General features: G+C 35.0%; 4 protein-coding genes across 6 annotated transcripts; 2 read left to right on the forward strand and 2 right to left on the reverse strand.

The window, feature by feature from the left end:
- Nucleotides 1–200: 200 nt before the first annotated feature.
- On the reverse strand, nt 201–1,786 carry LOC129888641 (methionine gamma-lyase-like). The gene is made up of 2 exons (XM_055963587.1): nt 965–1,786; nt 201–879 (listed from the first exon to the last, which is right to left on the reverse strand). Exons 1-2 carry the CDS (start codon nt 1,707–1,709, stop codon nt 260–262), a joined length of 1,365 nt encoding a protein of 454 aa, XP_055819562.1. The 5' UTR covers nt 1,710–1,786; the 3' UTR covers nt 201–259.
- Nucleotides 1,787–5,519: 3,733 nt separating this feature from the next.
- Nucleotides 5,520–16,258, forward strand: LOC129888640 (serine/threonine-protein kinase BLUS1-like). Of its 3 annotated transcripts, none has more exons than XM_055963585.1 (22): nt 5,520–6,023; nt 8,288–8,542; nt 8,632–8,756; nt 8,853–8,897; nt 9,138–9,219; nt 9,632–9,700; nt 9,829–9,999; nt 10,075–10,140; nt 10,674–10,742; nt 10,846–10,917; nt 11,229–11,290; nt 11,909–12,187; nt 12,688–12,818; nt 12,937–13,031; nt 13,192–13,251; nt 13,418–13,519; nt 13,691–13,742; nt 13,847–13,899; nt 15,041–15,105; nt 15,197–15,248; nt 15,510–15,609; nt 15,712–16,258. In XM_055963585.1, exons 1-21 carry the CDS (start codon nt 5,859–5,861, stop codon nt 15,576–15,578), a joined length of 2,139 nt encoding a protein of 712 aa, XP_055819560.1. In that variant the 5' UTR covers nt 5,520–5,858; the 3' UTR covers nt 15,579–15,609; nt 15,712–16,258. The 3 variants fall into 3 exon arrangements, with proteins under 3 accessions (XP_055819560.1, XP_055819559.1, XP_055819561.1); XM_055963584.1 differs by having other exon boundaries at nt 5,524–6,023; nt 15,510–15,621; XM_055963586.1 differs by lacking the exon at nt 5,520–6,023 and adding an exon at nt 7,336–7,425 and having other exon boundaries at nt 15,510–15,621.
- A 1,298-nt stretch (nt 16,259–17,556) lies between these two features.
- On the reverse strand, nt 17,557–19,920 carry LOC129889661 (protein STRUBBELIG-RECEPTOR FAMILY 2-like). Its single transcript, XM_055965064.1, has 6 exons — nt 19,791–19,920; nt 19,218–19,303; nt 18,872–19,119; nt 18,308–18,439; nt 18,044–18,227; nt 17,557–17,865 (listed from the first exon to the last, which is right to left on the reverse strand). Exons 1-6 carry the CDS (start codon nt 19,918–19,920, stop codon nt 17,557–17,559), a joined length of 1,089 nt encoding a protein of 362 aa, XP_055821039.1.
- Nucleotides 19,921–21,297: 1,377 nt separating this feature from the next.
- On the forward strand, nt 21,298–23,160 carry LOC129888317 (protein DETOXIFICATION 18-like; the record flags this gene model as incomplete). Its single annotated transcript, XM_055963318.1, has 6 exons — nt 21,298–21,725; nt 21,931–22,017; nt 22,100–22,156; nt 22,355–22,593; nt 22,717–22,835; nt 22,966–23,160. Coding segments are annotated over 6 exons (1,065 nt in total), but the record flags the coding sequence as incomplete, so codon positions are not given.
- Nucleotides 23,161–23,779: the final 619 nt, after the last annotated feature.

The raw sequence follows: 23,779 nt of genomic DNA on the forward strand, positions 1-23,779 counted from the left end.
TACGTCAAAAGATAAATGGGACATTTAACTAAATAGCGGATCGAATTCATTGTTTACGTTTGATTGGATTGACAACTATTTAGATCAATTTATTAAAGATAATAATTAGCTTATGTATTGTGTTTCTTGTAAAAAAAAATGTTAGCAAATCAATTATATCAAAAGGGAATATTGAAAAAGGACAAATTAGTTGGGCTCTAATTGTTTCAAATTAATGATCATAGATTAAATAAATCGTTACAGGGAGATAATTGTAGTATTATAAATCACGAGGGAAAATAACACTACGAAACAATGTCTCAGAGATCTCTGTAAGGTCATTTTCTATTGCATTTTGGGACAATGCTTTCTCAAGTTGGCTCCATTTTTGCTCCAATGTACCATTATAGCCAATTGACATTCTCACTAATCCAGGCGAAATCCCAGCCAATTCCTTCTCTTCATTGTTCATTTCACTACTTGTGCTATTGCCCGAACATGACATGAGTGTCTCGTAATAACCCAAACTCACAGCAATAAGCCCAAATTGAGTACAATTTTGTAAAACATTCATTAAACTATTAGCCCTTTCTTCAGTTTCCATGTCAACACACAAAATTCCCCCATAGCCATAGTCTTTATTGGCTAGGGACTTGAGAAGGGCATGATCAGGGTGGTTTTCTAAGCCTGTGTAAATTACTTTGAGCCCAAGATTGGTCATTCTAGTAGCAAAGACAAGAGCTCGATTACTATGCTCTTTCATTCTTAGGCCCAAGTGAGGAAGTCTCTGTGAAACTTCGAACGCAACCTTGGCATTCATGGTTGGGCCTAGTAGCATAAGTGCCCCTTGACGAAGATTCATCATGGAGTTAATCAGACTTGCCGGTCCACAAACCGCACCTGTGTACAAAATAAAATAATGTTCAATTTCTATTGATACACACACAGAATTTTAACTAGTTTAAGTTACATACATCGACTTTACCTGCAATAACATCGGCACCACCACTAATATATTTGGAAATGCTATGTACTACGACGTCGGCGCCCAATCTCGCCGGAGAAATCACCATCGGAGCAAATGTATTATCCACCACCACAATTACGCCCTTATGGTGCGCTATCCTGCATAACTCCGGAATATCGGAAACCATCAACGCCGGATTAGAAATTGACTCAAAGTACAACACCTTCGTTCTCCCTTCCACAATTGCTTCCTCAACCATGTTCAAATCCCTAATATCCACAAACGACGTCGTTATATTACACGCCTTCGGCAAAAAATGCGCGAGTAAAGCATATGTCCCACCGTACAACGAACGCGAAGCCACTACGCGATCGCCGGAGCTGCAAATCTGGAGCAGCACCGACGAGATCGCCGACATACCAGAAGACGTGCAGTAAGCAGCCTCAGTGCCCTCGAGAGCCGCCATGAGGCGGCTCAAATTGAGGACGGTTGGATTGAAGTGACGGCTATAGATGAAGAAATCGTGATCAGGTCCGACTTCGCCGGCGAACATTCGGCTTAAATTCTCCGGCTCGATGACGGTGAAAGTAATGGAGGATTCGATGGACATGTTAACGCCGCCGTGCTCGCCGAATTCATGGCGGACATTTGCTAACGCCGCCGCTGGATCCTCCAATATGAGGTGGTGCTTCATTGGTTTTTGAGCCTCCGCCGGTCTCTGCTTGTCTAAAACGACAGCGTTTTGTTCCGACTTACCCGCCATAAATATAAGATGAAGTCACTTTGATTTTACTGAAAGATAAATGCGATCGTTTCCCGCTGAAGGATAGAAGAATGGTATAGAACAACACACTGCATTATATAGTATCTCAAAAAAAATTTGATTAAACATTTCAATTATTATATAACTTCTTAAAAGCTTGGCGAACAGGCTATAAGTTTTGTTCAATAATATTTTTTATATCATCAAATCAAACTTCACTAGATAAATCTTCATAATAGTCATGCAAGCTTTATATATAACTTGTTTTTATATAATTCTTGTGAAAAAAGTCATATACAACTAAAATAATATTTGTAATGAATTATAAGAAAAAAAATTTGAAAAAAAGCCTCTCGAATTTTGGTTTACTTACTTATATTTTTCTGTTTTTGATGTTGTGTGTGTAGATATCCGAAGAAAAAAAATAAATGAAAAAATAGGTTTCATTCCTAAACAAAGGCGAACGTGATGGTTAGGAGCCAAATTATGAGTCTTACTATAATAGTATTTTATTGATGGTACGTATATAGAGGCTTTTGATCAAGCTCTTGAATAATCGTTTTAATATAAAATAATAATTGGTTTATTGTTAAAAATGTATAAATATTTAATGAATTTTGTACAATTTATATGTTGGATAGATTTGAATGAATCGATTTGCCACCTCTGCTTGACAATATAGCTAATTCTAATGGTTCTTACGTGCAAGTATAAACCTAAAAGAGAAATTAAGAGATGTATACATAATTCTCACATGCAATATATGGTAGATTGCATTATAGTTTGGTACCTACAATTAGAATTTGCATAGTTAATATAAAAGAATTTTTCACTATTCTGCCAAACTTGCAAAGAATTTTTTTGGGGTGCAGTTTTCAATTTCTTCTCAATTAATTCTCAAGTTAGAAATTAGAATAGGTGCCACTTGAAAAAGATCTAACTCTATAACACAATTTTCGATCGAATTAATTACTGAACGTTCAACCATGAAATTGTTGCATTAATATGTTATTTCTTTTAACTCATATATATTACTCTCTAATTTTACACTCTTTTATTTTGTATCAAATTATTTCCTTATTAATTCATTAGATAAAGTATAATATCTTTTTTATTTATAAACTATTTGACCTTAAACTTCTTATTTTATGTTTAATGACATATTTTTATAGCCATTTAAATTTATATTTAAGACCACAAATTTAAAAGTTTTGATTTTTATTTGGCATAGGGATATGGCCATCACTTGTTAGAATTTAGAGAGTCGCAAATTAGGTCTATAAAGCGGCCCCCTTTCAGCTAGCTATGACGTTGATTACTAGAAAATGAGAAATTTACGAGGAATAAATTTGTAGTTAAACTGTAAAAAATTCATGCTAATTCTATTTAGCTACTGATTAGCAATGAATTATAAAAAAAAACCAATTAGCCAAGATGTTTTGACAATAGATTAGTTAGGAATTATCGATACATTACATATCTAATTTCATGTTTTGCTATAGTATTGTTTTCTTTAGAAGAGTATGATACAAACCTGGATTTATCAGGCTCCACAAGCGATCTATTATAAAATGCATCCCTACTCACTTGGTCTATGCACATCGATCTTTCCATGAGGTAATTGGCCATATATCCTAGGTCTATGAAATTTATGTATCACTAAAATTACAACAAATATTCGATATAAGCCATAAATCAAAAAAATACAATGAATTATGTGAAGAACTTCAAATGATTGATCGAATTCATAGAATCTAAATTTTAAATCCATCTTGCATATATGTGTTATCCACAAAGAGGGTGTACAAATTAATTAATATTGTCATTTGGTGTATCAAAAGATTACATTATATATATATATATTAAAATTATTTGTTATGTACATAAATATGATCTAAATATTGAATTCTTTGACTTTTTCATGTGTCTATTTCTTTTCTTTCTTCATATTTTAAAACCATGTAATAAAAAACTTGGCTCATAAAAAGAACATATATTTGCATGTGTGATTAATAGACATTAATCTTTGTTAATTTTTGAAATGATCGATCTTTAGGTACCGAGCTGAAAAAAATTATCTTTTAGAACAAATAAAATAATTAATTAATTAGTAAAAGAATTCAATTTAATTAAATTTGGGTTGATGATATTTTTAGACTAAAAGATGAAAAGAGGGGTGTTCTTGAATCAAAAATAAAGATTGAGAGTATTTTTAGATCAAAAGGTGGAGGGAGGATATTTTTGAACCATTTTCAATACGTGGGTATGCTTGAGCCAAATAAATAAGTTGGAAGTATTTTTAGACCAAAAGATGAAAGAAGAATATTTATAAACTTTTTTTCCTTCATTAAATTCAAATCATTAATTTCAAAAAAAGAAATATGTTTTTCGTTTAAGTAAGAACTTGAAGAAAAAGAAGATAACACAAAATAGAGAGGAACCAAATCTTATACAATACTTAAAGCCTGTTTGGATAAGTTTTTTTTTAAAATTGGAAATTCCAACTTTTTATTTTCAGTTTTTTTAAAGCTATTTTGTCTTAAAATAAGTGTTCAAAAGGACTTTCTTCATTTACCAAAACACCATAAAAAAGCTTAATAACTATTTTAACTTAAAAAATACTTAAAATAAGTTTATCCAGCGTTAACTTTTACCCTTTTCCTCATCAGTCATAAAAGCAGTAATGGGATAAGACCTTCCAATTCCCATAGAAGTTTTTAAATAAATCTTGTTTTAATCTTTATTAATGCTCATCTCAACAACATACACCCAAAGTTTTTTTTTAGGTTATCTCCAACAATTTAAATCTTTATATGAAATAAAATGTAATATATCTTTCTCGACGTATGCAGTAATCTCCATCGCGTAGCTAGCGAGCATTTTAATTGAAGAAAAATAATGCTCGTAAGGGGCTTTTTGTTTCATCCAAGCGAATCCAGTTTTGCGAACATAGCCAAATTCTTCAAGGTATTTAAGTGGTAGCACTCCTTTTGGAAATCCGGAGTCTTGCAGGAGATTTACGATAAGGCTGTAGCATTCTTCGGCACGTTCATCTTCATGAATTGATTTTTGCAGATCACTAGCCATAATATTAATTTTGTAGACTGCAAATGAGGCTTATGACATGTTACTGTTTAAATAAAAAGAGTAGCTAGAAATTAAAGGACAACTTAAATTGTATGGGTGGTCCAGCCCATGTGCCAATTACTTGGCTGACATTTTTACCTAGAGCTAGCCAAAGAATGCAAAGATGTGGAGGAGATTAAAATTGCTACAATATCACACTAAGATTTCGTTTGATAGGATTCATTAGAAATCAATTATGCAATGTTGTTGTTTTTAATTCACTAAATTAATTATCATGTAAGAAATAATTTCAGCACAATTAATATTAGCATTCAATTTTAATTTAATCTTTTTGATTTAGTATATTAACCTAAATGAAATATTGTCAGATTTCTAAGATTTACGTCAAATCTTTTGAAATTATAGAATATAAAACATATAAATTCTATCTGTTCTTTAAATAAATAGATTTATTAAATTAATTGTCATTTTTTTTTCCGTAAACGAAACTAAAGTGACAATTTATTCTTATAATATTTTTTTTTAATAAAAAAAATCTAACAACAAGAAAATTAATTAAAAAAATATCGACAGCTTTTGGTGGAGTGTCACTCAAAAACAAAAAATCTAACAACAAGAAAAATTTAATAAAAACAAAAATAGTCGTCATCATCATCATCACAAGCTAAATGCATTTCTCCAAGTCAGCATAAGTACCCGGATCCGTATTCGTATTTGTACCATCGCACGGGTCTCCACGTCATCATCCCGTATTCGTACTGTACCTCCGTACGGTTCTCCACGTCATCATACTTGCAGTACTAAAGGTCCGACCCGACCCAATTTTCATAACCCGTACGTCTTCCTCCGCTCCCTAAGCTTCCCTTCTCATGGCTGTCAACCGATAACACGTAAAATTGAAATAATAATAAAAATAAAATAACAAAAAATAAAGAAGAAACCAAAATCAAATATTATTTCTGAATAATATCGAACGAAAGCTAATAATTTCGTTTTTCAAAACAATTCATCAAGTGTTGTGAACTCAAACTGGTTTTCCGATCAGATTTTCGTGGTTTTCCGATGCCCGGCGGTCAGAAAAGTTACTCGGTGAATCCGAGCGATTATAAGATTCTAGAAGAAGTTGGATATGGAGCAAGTGCAACTGTGTATAGAACGATCTATATACCCTTCAATGAAGTTGTAGCAGTAAAGTGCTTGGATCTCGATCGCTGTAATAGCAATCTGGTTTGTTCTTATCTCTTCGATGCTGAATTAATTAATTTCTATTCATTGAAGCTTGAAAACAGTGGATTTTTGATGTTATTAAACGAAAAATTAGGTGTAATTATGTTGTTTATGTATGTGGAATTGAGTTTGAATGTGACTTGACTTGATTTGACTCCGAAGTAGATGTAGTTCTTTATAGTAGGTAGAATCGATCCCGCTCTTCGAAGCTCGGATCATCTAAAATAGAAAAATTGAGAAAGTAATAGACTGCATCCGTTCAGGAATCATCTCTCTGTATAGTGGATCTGCCTCTGAATTGGTTTTCGTTTAGTTGATGTTTTGCTAAATGATTTGTGTAGATATGTATAAGTATTTCGGAGTGGATTGGGTTGCAACTTGGTGTATTTAGATCACAGAGTTGAATGAAGGCTTCTTTTTTTGATTTGGGGGAAATGAGGGCTAGAAGTTTTCAGTATGGAATTGTGGTTTGCTTCTTAGCTTTGGCTAAAAAATGGGCTCAACTTTGTAGTGTGTTATTGTTGTAGTGTGCAAGAGGCTTAAGTAACAAGCTTCATTTCCTAAGAGTTCCAAGTGATAACTGTTAGTTGAATCATTAAATTTGCATGGGTGTAGTTGTCATATTAACTTATGTGCTGGCTTAGATCTACTTTTGGAATAGTATACAAAATGCACGACTTTGGGGCAATGCGACAGAGTTTGAAATATAGTTTATTTAACTAGTTCATATCTGAAGTGGTTGGAGCTGCTAATATCTGCAGGTTCGGATGTTATCTATTTTTCTCTTGAACTCCTTTGGAAGATTCAGGTTTACTATGCCTATCTGAATAACATTACTTTTAATCTCCATTGTTCTCTTCCAGTTCGAGGGCACTCTGGAAAGAATAGCTATAATCTTCAATGAAACCTCTTGAGTAATGAAGCTCAGTCTTTTTTTTTCTTTCGGTAAAGATGTCTTAGACGAATAAGCTCTTTGGAATTAGCCTTTCTTGTCTTCAGGGCCGGAATCTTCAAGCATTATAGAAGTTATCTACAGAACTGGCATCTTCGATAAAGAATTCTGTGCTATAAAATGTCATTATAAATGACAGAAATCCCCATGTTTTGACATGACTAGGTTACAGTGACCACAATAGAGATCTTCATCAGCTTCATTTTGTCCTCCAATTATAGCACTAGTCACACATAAAAAAAATAATCCAAACAAGAGAATCACTTCCAATAAATTTTGTAGAGTTTATCTGTAATAAAAATATACCGCCATTGAGGAGCAAAATGAAATTGGGCCTGCTTGTGATTTTTATTTAGCTTGGATGCGTGGAAGAGATGACATTTGCATTAGTTCTATATGCTCCTTCTGGGAGTTTCCATCAGTTGGACCAAGATTGCTCATAAAGTTAAGGTATCATTCGGGTTAAAATCTCTGCAAAATCCATTTTCCATTTTCAACTTCACTATATCATAACATGAATACTTGATTCTTTTTTCATGTTACAGTTTATAGAATCTTTACATAGATAGTCAGAGTCTACTTTGTTTTTTTGGGATGTATCAGGCAAAATCTTTGTGCTATTATGTTTATAGTAATACTTACCATTTCAAAAATAGAAAAATACACTTGATCCTCATTATGATATATTGCTATTAGATTCTATCTACTCTACTTTCGATGTTCACCATTTGGACTCTTATCCATACTCAATTAAGGAACTACAGTTGGACCTCCTCCCTGTGACACTTAAAGCTATTGCTTGGTACGAAAGTGCAAAAAAGGGTATGCCCTTGTTACACTTGGGCAGTAGTTTCTTGCAAAATTTCTGTTTGATGTATCCATCTTTCATACAGAGATTTCCTTTCCATCATCTTAAGAAATAGGCTGCTCGATATATGTGGTATTTAATTTTAAAATTTTGCATTCCATGTCATAACAACAGCCACATTTGTGCCTCTTGATACTTGATCCCCTCCCCCCTACCAAAAAGAAAGAGGAGATTGTCAGATTTTCTATAAGTTGAGGCATTATACTTTTCCTTGACTTTTGGTTCTTTGTTGTTGCACACACTTTTTGCTTTTCATTTACTGACTAAAAAACCAATTTTGGAAAACACACCATTTTGCCTTTTTGAGTAAACGCTGCAAAGGAAGACTTCTTATGGTTTGCAGTTAAGGTGTCATGTTAAAGCAATCTCGTAAAATTACAATTTTATTTGTGTATAGTTTTGTTTCTATACGTTTTTTGAAAACAAATTATACTTTTTTCACAGGATGATATTCGTAGGGAAGCTCAAACAATGAGTTTAATTGGCCATCCAAATTTAATAAAAGCATTTTGTTCATTCGTTGTTGATCACTACCTTTGGGTGGTGATGCCCTTCATGGCCGAGGGTTCTTGTCTGCACCTCATGAAGATAGCATATCCAGATGGATTTGAGGAGGCTGTTATTGGTTCTATCTTGAAAGATACTCTCAAGGCTTTGGAATATCTCCATCAACATGGGCACATTCATCGAGATGTTAAGGTTTTTATTAGAACTGTTGTTCCCTCCTGATGCTGATTCCTCAACTGGTGATATTTGTGTTTGTTCTCTGACATTTGGTGTCACTCCAGGCTGGGAATATATTGCTGGACACTAATGGGGTAGTAAAGCTCGCTGACTTTGGTGTTTCTGCATGCATGTTTGACAGTGGTGACAGGCAGCGCTCTAGAAATACCTTTACAGGAACTCCATGCTGGTGAGTATATAAGCATCTTACTACTCGATTCGCCAACGGTCTTTGTTTCTTTGAATGTTTTCTGTTTTCTCATTGTTGTTTCAATTGAGTTTGTAGGATTGCACCAGAAGTTTTGCAGCCTGGAACTGGATATGATTTCAAGTGAGTTTTCTTGTCGCTGTATAAACTTGGTGCTGTAGCACCGCACACATTTGCATACCTTGTTAAGATGTGATATTGAACTTTGATTAAAATATTACAATTTGTTTGACCAAGTAAAACATTTGTGTGGATATGTCTTCCAAAATATTTATTTATTTATGGTTTCAGAGAGAATTTCTGATAATTACCAGGACTGCTTTACATTTTGAGAGGCATGACTTTTTCATCATCCATCTACAGGGCTGACATTTGGTCATTTGGAATAACTGCCTTAGAGCTGGCTCATGGTCATGCACCATTTTCGAAGTACCCTCCAATGAAGGTATATAGTTTTCAAGAGTGTTCAAGAATAATCATTTTGCTATATGGTGGATAATATGGAAGGAAAAGAACTCTAGATATTTTGAGCACACTAGCAGTCCTATTCAGAAAATTAGGATGAATTGTCTTAGTCTTTTCTATTTTTGGTGTAAAAAAATGTGTCGGGGTAGATAGGAGAACTGGTAGATTTAATCGGAAAAGTGCAAGTTTTTGTTAGGTGCGCCCTTATACTTTTGTTTGTAAAGATCACAACTCAGCCTCTTTTGTAGCAGAGTTTTACTGTTAATACAAGTTGTTATAATATATATATATATATATATATATATATATATATATATATATATATATATTTTCAAGTGATATGCTTATACATGTGTTACATGAACTTAGAGACCTTGGTTCTTCTGTGATAGGTTCTGCTGATGACCATAAACAGTGCTCCTCCTGGACTTGATTATGACCGTGATAAGAAATTCTCAAAGGTAGTCTTTTTAGTTTGCACTGGTTGATTTACATGATAGATATATTTTGATGATCTTGTTCTAGAGTGTGGTTCAATGCTTGTGTTCTTTTAATGTATGAAATCCAAAACATTTTAATTCTATAACAGTCATTCAAGGAAATGGTTGCAATGTGCTTGGTGAAAGATCAAACTAAAAGGCCAACTGCTGAAAAATTGTTGAAGCACACTTTTTTCAAAAAAGTTAAGCCTTCCGAGCTTTCTATAAAGAAACTGTTTGCCGACTTACCATCGCTAGGGAGCCGAGTAAAAATCCTCCAGGTATCTCATATTGGTCAGTTCTAAGTTTTTTCCTGTTTAGCATCGTTTAACTTTTCCTTGACGGAACTACTGCAGCTTAAAGATGCTGCACAACTAGCCTCGAAGAAAATGCCTTCATCCGAGCAGGAAGCAATATCACAGGTTTGAGGCAATTGTTTTTTGTTTCCTGTGGAACTGCTTCAGGCACTTGTTGATTGATGGCATTTTGTTGTGTCATGTTGTTCTCAACTTCCCAAAAAGGGGAGATCTGCTACTTTGCTGCTCTCTTTGTAAAGCTCTGTTGAAGCTTTTCTTTTGGTACTTTTCTGCCTTATAAGCTAGACCATCTTCAGTTTCTTGTGTTTATGCTACACTTGATTTTAGCCAAAAAAGGCTGAGAAAGGCACTCTTCAGTGCCATGCATTTATTTGTTATCTGAAGCTTAATTTCTGTTCTTTTTGCTATATGTTCTTGGCTGAAATGGTTGCATACGTGTATTCTGCCTAAGATTAGGGCAATTCTTGACATAAATAGCAAAGAAATTGTCCTTTTGAGGTGGTTTGCTTTTGCCTACTAGTAATTTTAGCGTATAATTTCTTAATTTCTCTCCCAGTGGCTCCTAAAATTAAATATAAACAGGATGGTTGACTCCTTTGATATTTGTTCTGTTCTAATATCTTCTGTGCTCTTTTCAGAGTGAATACCAACGAGGTGTTAGTGCCTGGAACTTTGATCTGGAGGATTTGAAGTTTCAAGCTTCAATGGTATGTACATGAAAAGACATCTAGAAAGTGATAGAGATAATTACAACTTGTTCTTTGTGTTTTCTGAACTCAAAAAAGACTGACTTCACTTTCACTGTGGCAGGTGCAAGATGATGACGAAATACCGGAGATTAGGGAAGAAGATGAAAGCATAAAATCTTATATGAACTACAAGGTCCTTAGCAATGTTATTTTATGCAGTTTTGAGTTATATTAAAAAAACCTTTTGAGCTATATTTTCAAGTTATTCGTCTGCAACAAAACCTCCTTTTATGCTTTTATTGATCTGAAGATTTTTCGGAAACAACCGTCCTACCTTGGTAGGAGTAAGGTCTGCGTACACTTTACCCTCCCCAGACCCCACTTTGTGGGATTTCACTGGGTTGTTGTTGTATCTGCAACAAATAGTAATACATTCTTGGATTTTTAAAGATCTAGTTTAGCTCCCTAGTATCTCCGGTCATGAGAATGTTTGTATATTGGCAGGAGAATTCAGTTTCTGCTCTAAATGCTGGAAAATCATCCTTAAAACAAGATATCATTTCCAGGTATATACGACACTTTCTTTTCAGCGACTGTAGAAATTACCCTTGTATCTACTCCATGTTACACAGTTAGGCGAGGACAAAGAATTACGAGTCAGTCACTTGTAATATACCAATTGTAGAAGAAATACCAAGTTAGTTTCTGAAGTTTTTGTAGCATTAATTAGAAATGAGGAAATTTGATCATAATTTGAATTCAAGTATTAATGAGCTTGAGTTCTTTAAGCTTAACAAAGTGAACTATGAGTCAGTCACTTGTAATTTACAAATCGTAGAAGAAATACCAAGTTAGTTTCTGATGTTTTTGTAGCATTAAATAGCAGTGAGGAAATCTGATCATGGTTTGAACGTCAAATATTAATGAGCTCGAGTTCTTCCATAAATGATGTGTATTTTCCTAGGGGTTCATATCTTCTGTTGTCGACAATAATTATTTTTCTCAAAGGTAGCATAAGCATGTCTGTCTCCAGGAGAAAATATGAGAAAGGTTGTCATCAACATCAAATATGATAGATTGGGTATCATATGAGAAACACTACCATTTCTTTTATATATCATCATAAGTAATTGTCATGTCAGTCAATTTTTATTGAATTTTCCCTCAATACTTTCTGTTTCCAGTGAGCAAGGAAGTGTTGGTGAAGTGAGATTAGCTGAATGCCAGAGAAAGAAGGGAGAAGACTTGGAATGTAATAAACTGGATTCCGACCATCAGGAGGAAGGCGGATTGAGGAAGAATTCATCAAAAACAGAGCTGCCACCCCTTACCTCAGATAAAGATGCAGTGCAAGCCAAGAGTAAATGTCAAACAGCAAAAGCTTGTCGAAGTCAGAGTGGACCACTTATGCCAGGTGTTGAGTTAAGTCATTCGGCATCAGAAAGAGCTGGAAACTTTGAAAGGTCTTATACTGTTTTGTTTAATCTACTGTATCGTGTGTTTCACCAAGGCAATTTTAAATCTGATGATTCCGGAACAAATAGTTGTTTCTATCAGTTTATGTAATCAGCTGTTATGCCGAAAGAAATTTATCGAAATTACCTTGTGCCTGAAGCTTTCCGAACCATAAGCTCGAAATTGGTCTTCTTTCCATCTTTCTTGTCAGTTATCCATTTCTTTATCAGATAATTACTCCATTTATTTTGAAGAAAAAAAAAGAATACTAACAGATAAAGAATTCTCATAGTCTATGTTTAGCGCTTTGGTAACTTCTTAATGAGGCTAATATTGAGACTAGGGATTAGTTCAATAGGATGTTATCTGTTGTGTTTTCTCACTGCGTTGTGCGTAGCAAGTATGATAAATTGTTAAATTTAGATGCTTTTTATTTGCACTTTTGCTCCATGTTATCTAAATGAGAACTTAGTCTCATGTAACTTGTGCACTTGTGCTTCTGCAACAGAAGTAAGATTGAAAACCAACAAGCAGAAAAAGCTCATCAAGTACGAAGGGCGCCCAGCTTTAGTGGCCCTCTAATGCTTCCAAACCGAGCTTCAGCAAATAGTAAATCAGCCCCAATTAACTCATCTGGGGGTATTAATGCATTCCGCACAAGTTGTTTTATTGTGTATTATAGGGATAGTCTTTGTCCAGTCACATGTCAACTGAAGCTGGACTTTGCTTTATGCTAATAATTATTATTTCTCTCCAGGTTTCAAAGATTCTTCGGATGACAAGTCCACGGCCAACTTGGTTCAAATAAAAGGGAGGTTTTCTGTGACATCAGAAAATGTAGATCTTGTAAAGGTATGCCATTTCTGTTAAAACAATATGTATGCTAAGATATTGCATCGTGTACAGTTTCTCCACAATTTGTCGAGTAAGCTTTGTAGCATTGCCTTATATTTTAACACAAGACAATCTACATCCTGTACTATCTTTGACATAAGATCCATTTGATCTCCAGGGGTCACAATTGAAGAAGACTGCTAGTGTTGGAGACTGGATATTGGAATCTAAACTGATGGTTTGTGAATTGGTCCTTTCTTTAAAAACCACGGCTAAATGATATGAGAAAATAAAAAACTTCCCTTCCCCATATCAAAGCTCCATTTTTCTTAAACAAGTTGAAACAAAATAGAAGAAAAAGAATTAATGGATCTAATGGTAGGATATTGCTCATCAATTTTCAGCCTCCCAGTCGAATACCAAAGGAGCTTGGCCTTGATAATATTCCTGCCTCAGTTCTGATGCCTCACCTACAAAATCTTTTTCAACAGACATCAATCCAACAGGTAATATGTCAAGTTTATGGTAGGAATATAAGACTACTTCCTCAGTATGCCTTCCTTTCCTAATAAAAAAACAGAAGAATAAAAAGTCCCTTATCCATTTTTTTAACAGACTCCTATTTCTACTTATTGAAAAGTGAATCTCTCCTTCTTTCTACTGTTTTCTATTACTAGGATCTAATTGCGAATCTGTTGAGTAGCTTGCAACCATCCGAGGCAGGAGATGGTGAGTAAAAATCTTAAGATATGTCTAATCTTATTGTGTAGAGAACACGTGTTCTAATGGTAATATGGTTTCTGCAATACTCTGAATTTCTTGGTTTATCTCAGCTCCGCAACATGGAAAGTCGTCTCAACAGTGTGTTGCAGAGAATAATGGATGTGTAAGTACATGTCTGCTTTCTACAATATGCTTTTCGGAAGAGTCTGTAGAAACTATATGCCCTTTAAAAATGACTAAACTGAAATTGATTTCTTTCAAGTTAATTGTGCTCATGTTCAAGATTTTCCATCTCATGTCGCAGGACAGCAACACCATCCAGTAGTTAGGTCTCTAGCTAAAAACTTTGTTTCTTGTATAATGAACTATAGATGTCTTATCTCATGCTTTTAAACTGTACTACTATGAATATACCCAAGTAGCACGCGCTTCTAAATTATTTGGATGAATTTCCTTGTACTCATGACATAGTATTCAAGGCAACGAACTCCCTGATAATTGGTCAGGTACAACTCATACCATCTTTTCCACCCTTTCATTTTATTAGAGTTGTTTTGCCCCTTTTTTATCTTTACCCTTTAAAAGTATTTCGTTCGCATCCTAAACCCAACTAGAGTTTGCAACCAGATATAATGCTCTGATTTCCTTCAATGATGTCTAAATAGCTGGTTAAACAAGTAAGATAAAACTTTGGATTATTGGATAATCTGTTTACCGTCTTATTGATTATAAATTTGGCTTAACTTGTTAAATATCTGCCCGTCATATTTCAAGTTTCTTTTAATGATATTCGTACCACTCACAAATGAACTTCAAGTGTTAGACCACTGTTATTACAAATGACAGAGAAGAGAAGACGTTTTATTAGTAATGGCAAATGCATTGCAGTACATAGCATAATGTATCATTTGACAGGTGGGTGTCCCCCACGCTACCACCCAGCCGCACCCCACCCCACCCTGCCCCACCCCTGCACCCCACCCACAGTAGTTGTGATACCTCTGTGACCAATTACTCTATAGATTCTATCAGCAGTTGTTTGATTTCATCTTTTACCTGATTTTCATTTAGCCTTTATTCCATAAGCAACTAAATTAACTGATATATTAGGTAACTGCTGCTGACAATTTCGTATGAACTTTAATCTCAGTGCCTTGAAGTATTCATATTAAGTACTTTTGAAGTATTTCATCATGTATATCTCTATATTTATTACTTGGATACTACCAAGACATTCCAGTCATCAAATCGTCTGTTGTCACATTCATTTTCGTCAAGATTTCAGAGTTTCATCTATTTTTCAGGTTGATATAGCTGTTTCTGAGAGGGAGCGCATGCTGCTAGTCAAAATATCCGAGCTTCAAGCTAGGTGAGCTAGCTGTGGACTCAGATCAACTTTACTGTCATGCTTCTCTTTTATACAGACCTTTCCCTAAACTGATCTTACCTCAATTGTGCAGGATGAGTAGCTTGACGGATGAATTAACTACTGAAAAGCTTAAATACATGCAGGTGAATACCTAATCGGTTTCTTTAATGCAAATAGGTCATCTAACATTTCGAGTGGATTGAAAAAAATGAAATAAACTATAAGAGAGACTACGAACTAAATTCTATCAGGATTAGGATCACCAGTGGCATTCTCTCTCAACAAACCTCCAAAAAAAAAGGTTGAAGGAAAAATGAAGGGAAGCACAGAGGGATGGGATAAAGGTTTCTTCACGGTATCTTATTGCATTCTCATTTCATAACATGATTTTCTACTGCTGCCAGTTGCAACAGCGGCTAAATGCCATGTCAAGTCAGGGGGAAGATTGGAACAGGAGAGAATCTGAATCTTGATGCTGAAAGATCGCCTTGAAGTATTAACAATGTGTATATTCAGGTTTCTGTTTGATGTTTACTGCTGCCAGAGTTTTAAATTCTTTAATCCAAGTTGAATGCCCAACTCAGACACATTTGTTTGGTTGTGTAGATTGAGTTATATAGGACAGAGCCGAGTTCACTATTCGTATGGCTGGAAAAATTCATCGATGAATAGAAGCTCAATGTGGAATAATCCAGCTCCAACTGATGAATAAACAAGATCATCAGTTTGTAGAGAATTTCTTCATTTATTTAGTGAGTGCGAGCTGAAAACAAGCTTTCTGTGCAGTCCATGTCTCCAGTGCCAGAAGTTTATTTTTATTTATGCTGGAAAATACTATAGTCCTTGTGATGCGCAGACCCTCTTGGTCGGTCTCCCCTAAGGTGGGGGCCCAGCTGCGGAGGGTTCTGGGGCGAAAGCTACTTTATTCTGTAATTTGAATGCACCATTAAGCTGTAATTTTGTTTATATTGTATACCTAGTGACACAAACAGATGCTTATAGTAAGTCTTATTAAAAATCACTATTCAAGCCGTATTTTTGACCTTGCATTTTGGCAAGTATGGTACTAGTGATGACTTTATAAATACTACATTGTATAATTCGGATACGTGTAATGACATCGTGGTGTGTACCTGTTATCTTTTTGATAACACGGAAATGTGTGACAATCAAATTATCTGTCATGATACTGCTGTCTTTGACATTGTAAACACTAGTGGAAAGTGGTCTAATATAAGATGATGATTTACCAAGTTGAAAAGTGGGTGCTCATTATGTTCTTACTTCTTTCGGTTTCTCAACCGCTCTGTATTAGGCTAGTTTTCAATCTTGATGAAGTTCATCTTGGGTAATGGTTCAAGGATTAAGTCTGACTTACTGTTTTAGTTTCCCTTGGAGCCAAGTTACTTTTGCCTCTGACCAAAGTTTTCTCTTAAGTTGAATCTAACCAGATGAACATCAGTTACCTTCAAGGGCCATCATCATTTTCCCGCATTCGTCCTTTTTCTACCACGTCTTGGTAGAACCGTATTTTGATTTTTTAACCATGGAATGAGTGGTTATTTGTAATGTTGGTGGAGACTGCCAAAGAAGGTCAGATAATGGTTTCATTTCTTTGAGAGTGGCTCTTTATTGTATGGAATTACTGTTACCTGAATTGTCTATTTCTGAAGGAATAAGCTTCATCTTTTTGGTGTTGCTTTATTCTGTGCTTGAGTAAGATAGTCAATCTGATGAATGATATTAGATTAATATGCTGCCATCAAATTCACTTGACTCAGCTCGCACTGAGCTAAATGTAACTTTGATCTGTTTGGAAGACATCTATAGGATGGGAGAGCCAGAAGCCCAGAAGTGTCAAGTATAAAAGATAGCATTAAAGTAGGTAGGTTAAAATGAAAACTTCATTGCACAAAGAAATATTTAAGCTCCGTCGTTTCGTTTGGTTTGCATTGTTAGATACTGATATCAGATGCGATACTTTGAGCTTTTATCTTCCTTCTCTCAAGGTAGCTAAGTTGCTGCATGGTTGGCAAAAAAAGAAACTACGTGAGATGTGTTGGTGAAGGAAGGTGATCTTTTGCTTGCTGTTCGTTAGATATGCCTTCTGTCGGGGAAAATCTGTTTGATGCTGTTGTGGGCAAATAGTAAGATTACACCATAAGAGTTTAACTAGATTTATTTCAGATCAACCCAATGAAAAACACATAACGAATGGGGAAAATAGGAAGACATAAGAGGAGGAACAACATAAAAGAGAATATTCGTCCGGGACATTAGAAATGACACTATGCCGCTTCTCCCCTAACCTCTAATTAACCAAACATCACCTCCACAATACCCCATACACAACACACCAAGCCGATCATAACAGTGATTCTACCAGTTTGGAAAGGATATACCTTTTCCAAGATACATCTGAGTGAAGTAATTGATTGTTCCTCCAACAAATTATATCCCGAAAGCAGCAATAGCTATTAGGGAAAAATTTCTACGAAGCCAATGTGGTCGCTCTTCTTCCCTTCCTGCATCACCAGCATTGTTGTCAACTTCAATCTGCAGTGCTTGTTGTTGTTCTTCCTCTCCCCCCTCTTCCCTTCCTGCATCACCAGCATTGTTTTCAACTTCAATCTGCAGTGATTGTTGTTCTTCTTTTTCTTTCTCCTCCAGCTGTATCTCTTCCTCTTTCTCCTCCTTTATCTCTCCTTCTATATCCTCCTCTTCTTCTTCTTCTTCCTCTTGTATCTCCTCTCCTTCTTCCTACTCCTCCTCCTCCTCTTCTTCTTCTTCTTCTTCTTCTTCTTCTTCTTCTTCTTCTCCTCTCCCTTTTCATCTTTGGTTTCCTCCTCCTTTTCCTCTCCGTCTTCTTTGTCTTTTTCTCCCTGTTGATCAGTTTGTTGATATCTTCATCCAGGGTTTCTTGTGATTCTTCTTCTACCTCCTTCTTGTCCTCTTCTTTCTCTGTTTTTGCACCTTGGGAGATAGTACCTTCAGAAGATGAAGAAACCCCAGTGGAACTTGTTCTCCTTATGATTGGATCAGCCATATCCAACAAAGACTCACTGTCATGAAGCTTGAAAGAAGCCCACACCACCAGTGACTGCTTTCCTTTTGGTTTTGAACTGCATCAGGAATAGGAAAAATGAAACATTAGTAACAAGATTATGGTTTTGAACTAGTTTTGAGAAAATTGTATATAAACCTGCCAAAAGGCTGCCTTTCAGTTAAAATCTCAACAAGCAGCACACCAAATGAAGAGATATCAGCCTTTGGATTGTCACTTCCCTGTTTGACATGCTCAGGCACATAATTTCCACTGTCTGCGGAAGCTTGTCTTGCAACATTAACAAGGACAATAATTGGTTGTGAGTATCTGGAAAAACTTGTGTTTTTTCTAGTCTCCTTACCATTTCTCATAACAGTTATGAGTGAAGAAAGGTTATAAGTGAAAACAATAGTGTACCTTGATTAGAGCACCGTTGCTGGCCAGTGGTTTTAAGGTAGTTAGTCTGCAATCACAAGTACAATGGTTAAGATAGATGCTGGTAGCCTTTAGACTGCTATGGATGGTGGGAGGCACACATAACGTGTGTAAGTAGCTGAATTATTTAAAGCCATGATAAACACGAAAGGCAAGCAAAAGTTCATCCTCATCCACCTTACTATATTTGCAGTCATAATTACAAAAAAGTGAGCCATGGTGCAAAAACTATTGCAGGTGAATAGAAGATTGCGAGTATAAACAAAGCAAGTGTTGTGTACTTACTTCAATGCCCGAGCAATGCAGATTCGGAGGCTCCAAGTCAGAGGCATGCACAATACATTGTGCAGGACATCATCAAGTGTCACAGTCCGTATGTACTCATACACAAGGAGGTGGTTTCCATGCCCCACAAAATAGCTAATAAGTGCAACGATATTAGAGTGTTTCAAAGGGGATGTGATTCGCGTCACTTCCATAAATTGTTCTTCATCAGTTATGGAGAGGGCTACAGTACTCTTAACAGCCAGAATCTTGCACAAAATAAAGAAGCAAGCAGAGTACGAAAACTTTGTAAAAAACATTCATTTGTTAATTACAACAAAGTTCTTAAAAAGCTTTTAGGTGATACCTGTCCATGATGTATGTTTGATCTATAAATAATAACAAGTGTTCCTTCACCAAGCAGATTTACAAGACTGAAGTGGCTTGTGGCCACTGTATAGAATTTTACACATATTGGGATTTTGCACTTGTTGGACAAACTTCTTCTTTTTGACATTTTCCATGAGGAAATTAGTGGACTGCTGGAGGAATCGAGGCTATCGTATTGAGCAGCTAAAGAACCCGTGGTGAATGGGAAAACAAAAGGCCAAAACAAACAAAGAAAAACTCTTTTAAAATGTGGATAATTTTCACAGAAGCTATTTCACTGGAGAAGAGATTTTATGACTCATGATAGCAGAATCTCATAAACCTCAACTTTGATACTAGATGTAGAGGGTAAACATTAATGCTGGATGAATTACTACAACAAACATGCAGAATTAACAGTTTTTAAGTAGGGAAAGGATAACACACAACTACTTCATAATTGTCCAAGAACATAGGAAAGATTGTATCAACAAAATTGTTATTCGAAAGTAACCTAAAAAATTTAATCTAGTATAGTTTCAGTAATAGACAAAATGAGAAATGCTCTAACCTTGAGGTGCACTAATTGGAAGAGACTGCAATGAACTCATGTTGTCCAGTACTGTTTGTTTTCCAGTCCAATCAGGAATGAATTCTTGTTTGCTCAGTAGAGTTTCAATCCTGATTATTACGAAATACATAATTAATTAAATGGCAAGTAGGGCCATAAGTTGTTTATACAATTTCGAAAGCATTCAGGACTAAAATGATCATCATGATCAGCTTGGAAAAGAAAATCAGAAAGAACAAGAAATATATATCTTACATCATTATAAGATTCTCCAGAATGCAGATTTCTGCATCAATATAACAAATGTCAGGACTCGAGAATAGAACAAAATCTAAAACAACGAAGAATTAATCTTACAGGCTCTTTTCAAGTGTTGATCTCTCCAGTGAGATTTGATCCTTCAGGAAAAATATGAATCAGATAATCACACAGAATTAAACACAAAAACTCACCATTAAAAGAAACGAAGAACAGATGATAAAACTATCTAACAATCAAAATGATTATATGCATGTATGAATTAATCACATCCATATCACAAAGAACAAATTAAAAGAATATGCCTACCCAGAAAGCCTTCTCTTCAAAAAAAATGGACTATCTCGTGAAAGTGAAAATGAAGAGTAAACGGTTAGTATTAGTTATAACAGAAATGTGCAAAAACAAGGTTAAAAGGTCAGTCGAGCAAATATCAGTCACACATTTTAACTATGTCTCTCAAGTTTAGGAAATGATGAAATTTTGAAGTAGTTAGATATTCAAAAATAAGTGGAATTGAAAGTAAACGATAAGGAAATCAAACGTAACCCAAGAATAGATGTGGATGGCTATCTTCTATTGATCAATTATATAATGTGAAAGCTACAAAGTTTATGAAGTTAACGGTGTTTAATTCCCCTCACACAAATATTAAAAAGTGGAAACATAACAATCATCTAATAAAAAGCTATGAAGGAGATAAAATATGTCATTTGCAATATAAAATTTATATAAAGTATTTTAGATAAACTCGCAACACACATTCTCAAACTAGTATATATATATATAAGGCCGTGCAAGTTTAGGCTCAAAACAGATAATATTATTACTAGTCGGTTGAGTTGTTGCTGCTTGATCGGAGTAGCTCAATGAAAAAATGACCAAGAATCCTTATCAACGAACCAATTATACAGTCTTATAATTTATGCAAAGATGCTACACACACAAGAAAACAATATTATTACAAAAAATATTATCAGTTTATAATTGTACTCGACGAGACTTCATATTTTGGATTTTAACAAAGTTACTTTTGTGATAGGTGAGATAAATTTAAATGATTTTTAAATAATGAACACAAAGTTGGATGACAAAACCTAAAGACTATCCAAAATAGGGGGCATTTGTGTAAATGACAAGTCAATAACCCATGGGTTTATTAACTCTTAACCATCTATCGTTCATGGGTACTCGGTGTTCCCCAATATAATAAGGTCTACATTTGTGTTTGTTTACATAATTTACTCTTCTCTGGTGGTATTCAGATATAATTCTCATTCATTTATTTCATCAGGATCATCACATTGCTAAAGAAGCAGGAGTGTTTTTGAAGTTTCTTATACCTGGATTGTTTGGATATGGTTTTTTGCAAAATGTTTTGAGATTTCTTAGGGCACAATCAATTTTAGACCCTATGCTTTTCTTTTCACTCCTATCTTTACTTATACACATTGCTATTATTGCCTATGGTTTAGTTCATTGGACAAGTCTTGGTTTAAAAGGAGCATCATTAGCAACATCCATTTCCATTTGGATTCAACTCATCATCTTTGGTCTATTCATGTTTTTCTCAAATGCACTAAAACATATCACCTGGGATTACAGTTTCTCATTCGAGCCATTTCATCATATCCTTACTAACTTGAAATTGGCTTTGCCCTCTGCTGCCATCGTCTAGTGAGTCTATACGTTGTCATTACTCTTCTTTCTTCTCTATGTTGTGTACTGCTCTCCATTTTGTTGTTGTTATGATTCTATCAAAAACAATTTGTCTATCTACTAAGGGTAAAGTCTGCATACACTCTATCCTTCCCTCTGACTCCACTCGTGGAATTACACTATTATTGTCGTTGTTGATGATGATGTACATGTATATGCACAGTTTGGAGTACTGCACTTATGAGATTCTTGTGTTATTGGCTGGTTTGATGCCAAACCCGGAAACATCTATTTCCATAATTGCAATGAGGTAAAGTTTCTTTGCTTTACACCATATATCACATTTTCACATTCATCAAGGCTGACAATTTTTTTTGGTTGCGACTTTTCAGTGTAAATACCCAAGCCATTGCCCACATGTTATTTTCCGGTACAAGTGTAGGTGTAAGGTAATCTACTGTAAGATTAGAGAGTATCTTGATACATTATACATATCTTTAGCTTAAGACCAGTACAAGATTCAAAAGTATTCTTTACTTTCTTAAACTCCGTACTCAGTCAAACTAAGACAAACAAATTGATATGGAGGAAGTATTACATTATAAATCATGTCTGCAAGTTAAATCCTCTTCTTATAATATATGCAGCACCAGAGTTGCAAAGGAGTTGAGAGCTGGAAATCCTGACGGAGCTAAACATGTTGTGGCTGTTGCTTTCAAGCAGACTATTGTTTTAGTATATGTTCTTTGTTTGGCTCTATTGAATCATCATATTGCCTGGGCTGGCTTCTTCAGTGATAGCGCGGAGATAATTAACAAATTTGTCTCCATGGTACCTCTTCTTTTAATATCTTTCATACTCGAATTCACTCAAGGAAATTTATCAGGTCAGATTTGTATTTCTTTAATATGCGGATATATATATATATATATATATATATATATATATATATGTATATTAGTTTTGACATTCAAAATAAGTTTAATAACCTTGTCATTGGATTGATCAGGGGTGGTTAGAGGATGCGGGTGGGAGCGTTGTGCTGTATGCATCGACTTGGCAGCATTCTATTTCATCGGCATACCAATAGCAGGTCTTGTTGCTTTCAAGTTCAGCCTACATGCTCAGGTAAATCAAGTGCAGCCATGCTTTATGTGTGTTATCGTGTAGACAGATTCAGGATTTTAACTCAGATGAATTCAACCTTGAACTTATTGTAGTATTTTTTGAATTGTGAGTTCATAAAAATATGATGCAGGCTTTATGGATTGGCTTGATATGTGGACTAGCTTGCCAAACTTCTGGCTTATTGCTACTGACATTATTGACCAGATCATGGAAAAAATTAGAGGGCTCAACAAATATCAATAGAGAAAGTGAACTTTCAGCTTAATCTGCTCATGTTGCCACTGTTGGAGTTTTTGTATAGTCTTTCTTGAGCTTGATGAAGGGTAGTGATAGGGACAGTCTCATTACGACTGAAATTGCGATAGTCTTTTTGATGCACGGACAAAGGTTCCTTGTTCTTGTTATTTTTAAATTAATTTGTATCTCAGTTTTCATCATGTCAAAATTGGAGTTTGTGGCACTTGATATTTCTGGCAAAAATTATTTGTCATGGGTACTTGATGCTGAAATATACCTTACCACTAAGGGTCTTGATGATGCTATAATCGAAGAAAATAAAACATCAAGTCAGGATAAAATGAAGGCTATAATTTTCCTTTGTCATCTAGATGAAAGTCTGAAGGTTGAATACTTGACAGTGAAAGATCCACTGGAATTGTGGAAAGGTTTAAAAGGGAGGTATGACCACCTCAGGGCAAAGGTATTGCCAAGGGCTTGTTATGAGTGGATGCACTTACGATTTCAAGATTTTAAAACTATAATTGAGTATAATTCTGATGTATTTAGAATAACTTTCCAATTAAAATTATGTGGGAAAACTATAAATGATGAAGACATGTTGGAAAAGACACTAACTACTTTCCATGCATCTAATGTGATATTACAGCAGCAATACCGTGAAAAAGATTTTCAAAAATAATCTGAATTGATCTCATGTCTTCTAG

The sequence above is a fragment of the Solanum dulcamara genome, chromosome 5, assembly GCF_947179165.1.
Source record: "Solanum dulcamara chromosome 5, daSolDulc1.2, whole genome shotgun sequence".
Lineage (NCBI taxonomy): Eukaryota > Viridiplantae > Streptophyta > Magnoliopsida > Solanales > Solanaceae > Solanum > Solanum dulcamara.

Excerpts from the sequence above, each read along its gene's own strand:
- LOC129888641 (XM_055963587.1), bottom strand. The coding sequence starts at position 1,709 with ATGGCGGGTAAGTCGGAACAAAACGCTGTCGTTTTAGACAAGCAGAGA. Across the intron at positions 880-964 it reads TGGTGCCGATGTTATTGCAG|GTGCGGTTTGTGGACCGGCA; the intron begins GTAAAGTCGATG and ends TTTTGTACACAG.
- LOC129889661 (XM_055965064.1), bottom strand. The coding sequence starts at position 19,920 with ATGTATTTCGTAATAATCAGGATTGAAACTCTACTGAGCAAACAAGAA. Across the intron at positions 19,120-19,217 it reads CAAACATACATCATGGACAG|ATTCTGGCTGTTAAGAGTAC; the intron begins GTATCACCTAAA and ends ATTTTGTGCAAG. Across the intron at positions 17,866-18,043 it reads AAGAAGAGGACAAGAAGGAG|GAAGAAGGAGAGGAGATACA; the intron begins GTAGAAGAAGAA and ends GAGGAGGAGTAG.
- LOC129888640 (XM_055963585.1), top strand. The coding sequence starts at position 5,859 with ATGCCCGGCGGTCAGAAAAGTTACTCGGTGAATCCGAGCGATTATAAG. Across the intron at positions 13,520-13,690 it reads AACAGACATCAATCCAACAG|GATCTAATTGCGAATCTGTT; the intron begins GTAATATGTCAA and ends TTCTATTACTAG. Across the intron at positions 13,743-13,846 it reads ACCATCCGAGGCAGGAGATG|CTCCGCAACATGGAAAGTCG; the intron begins GTGAGTAAAAAT and ends GGTTTATCTCAG.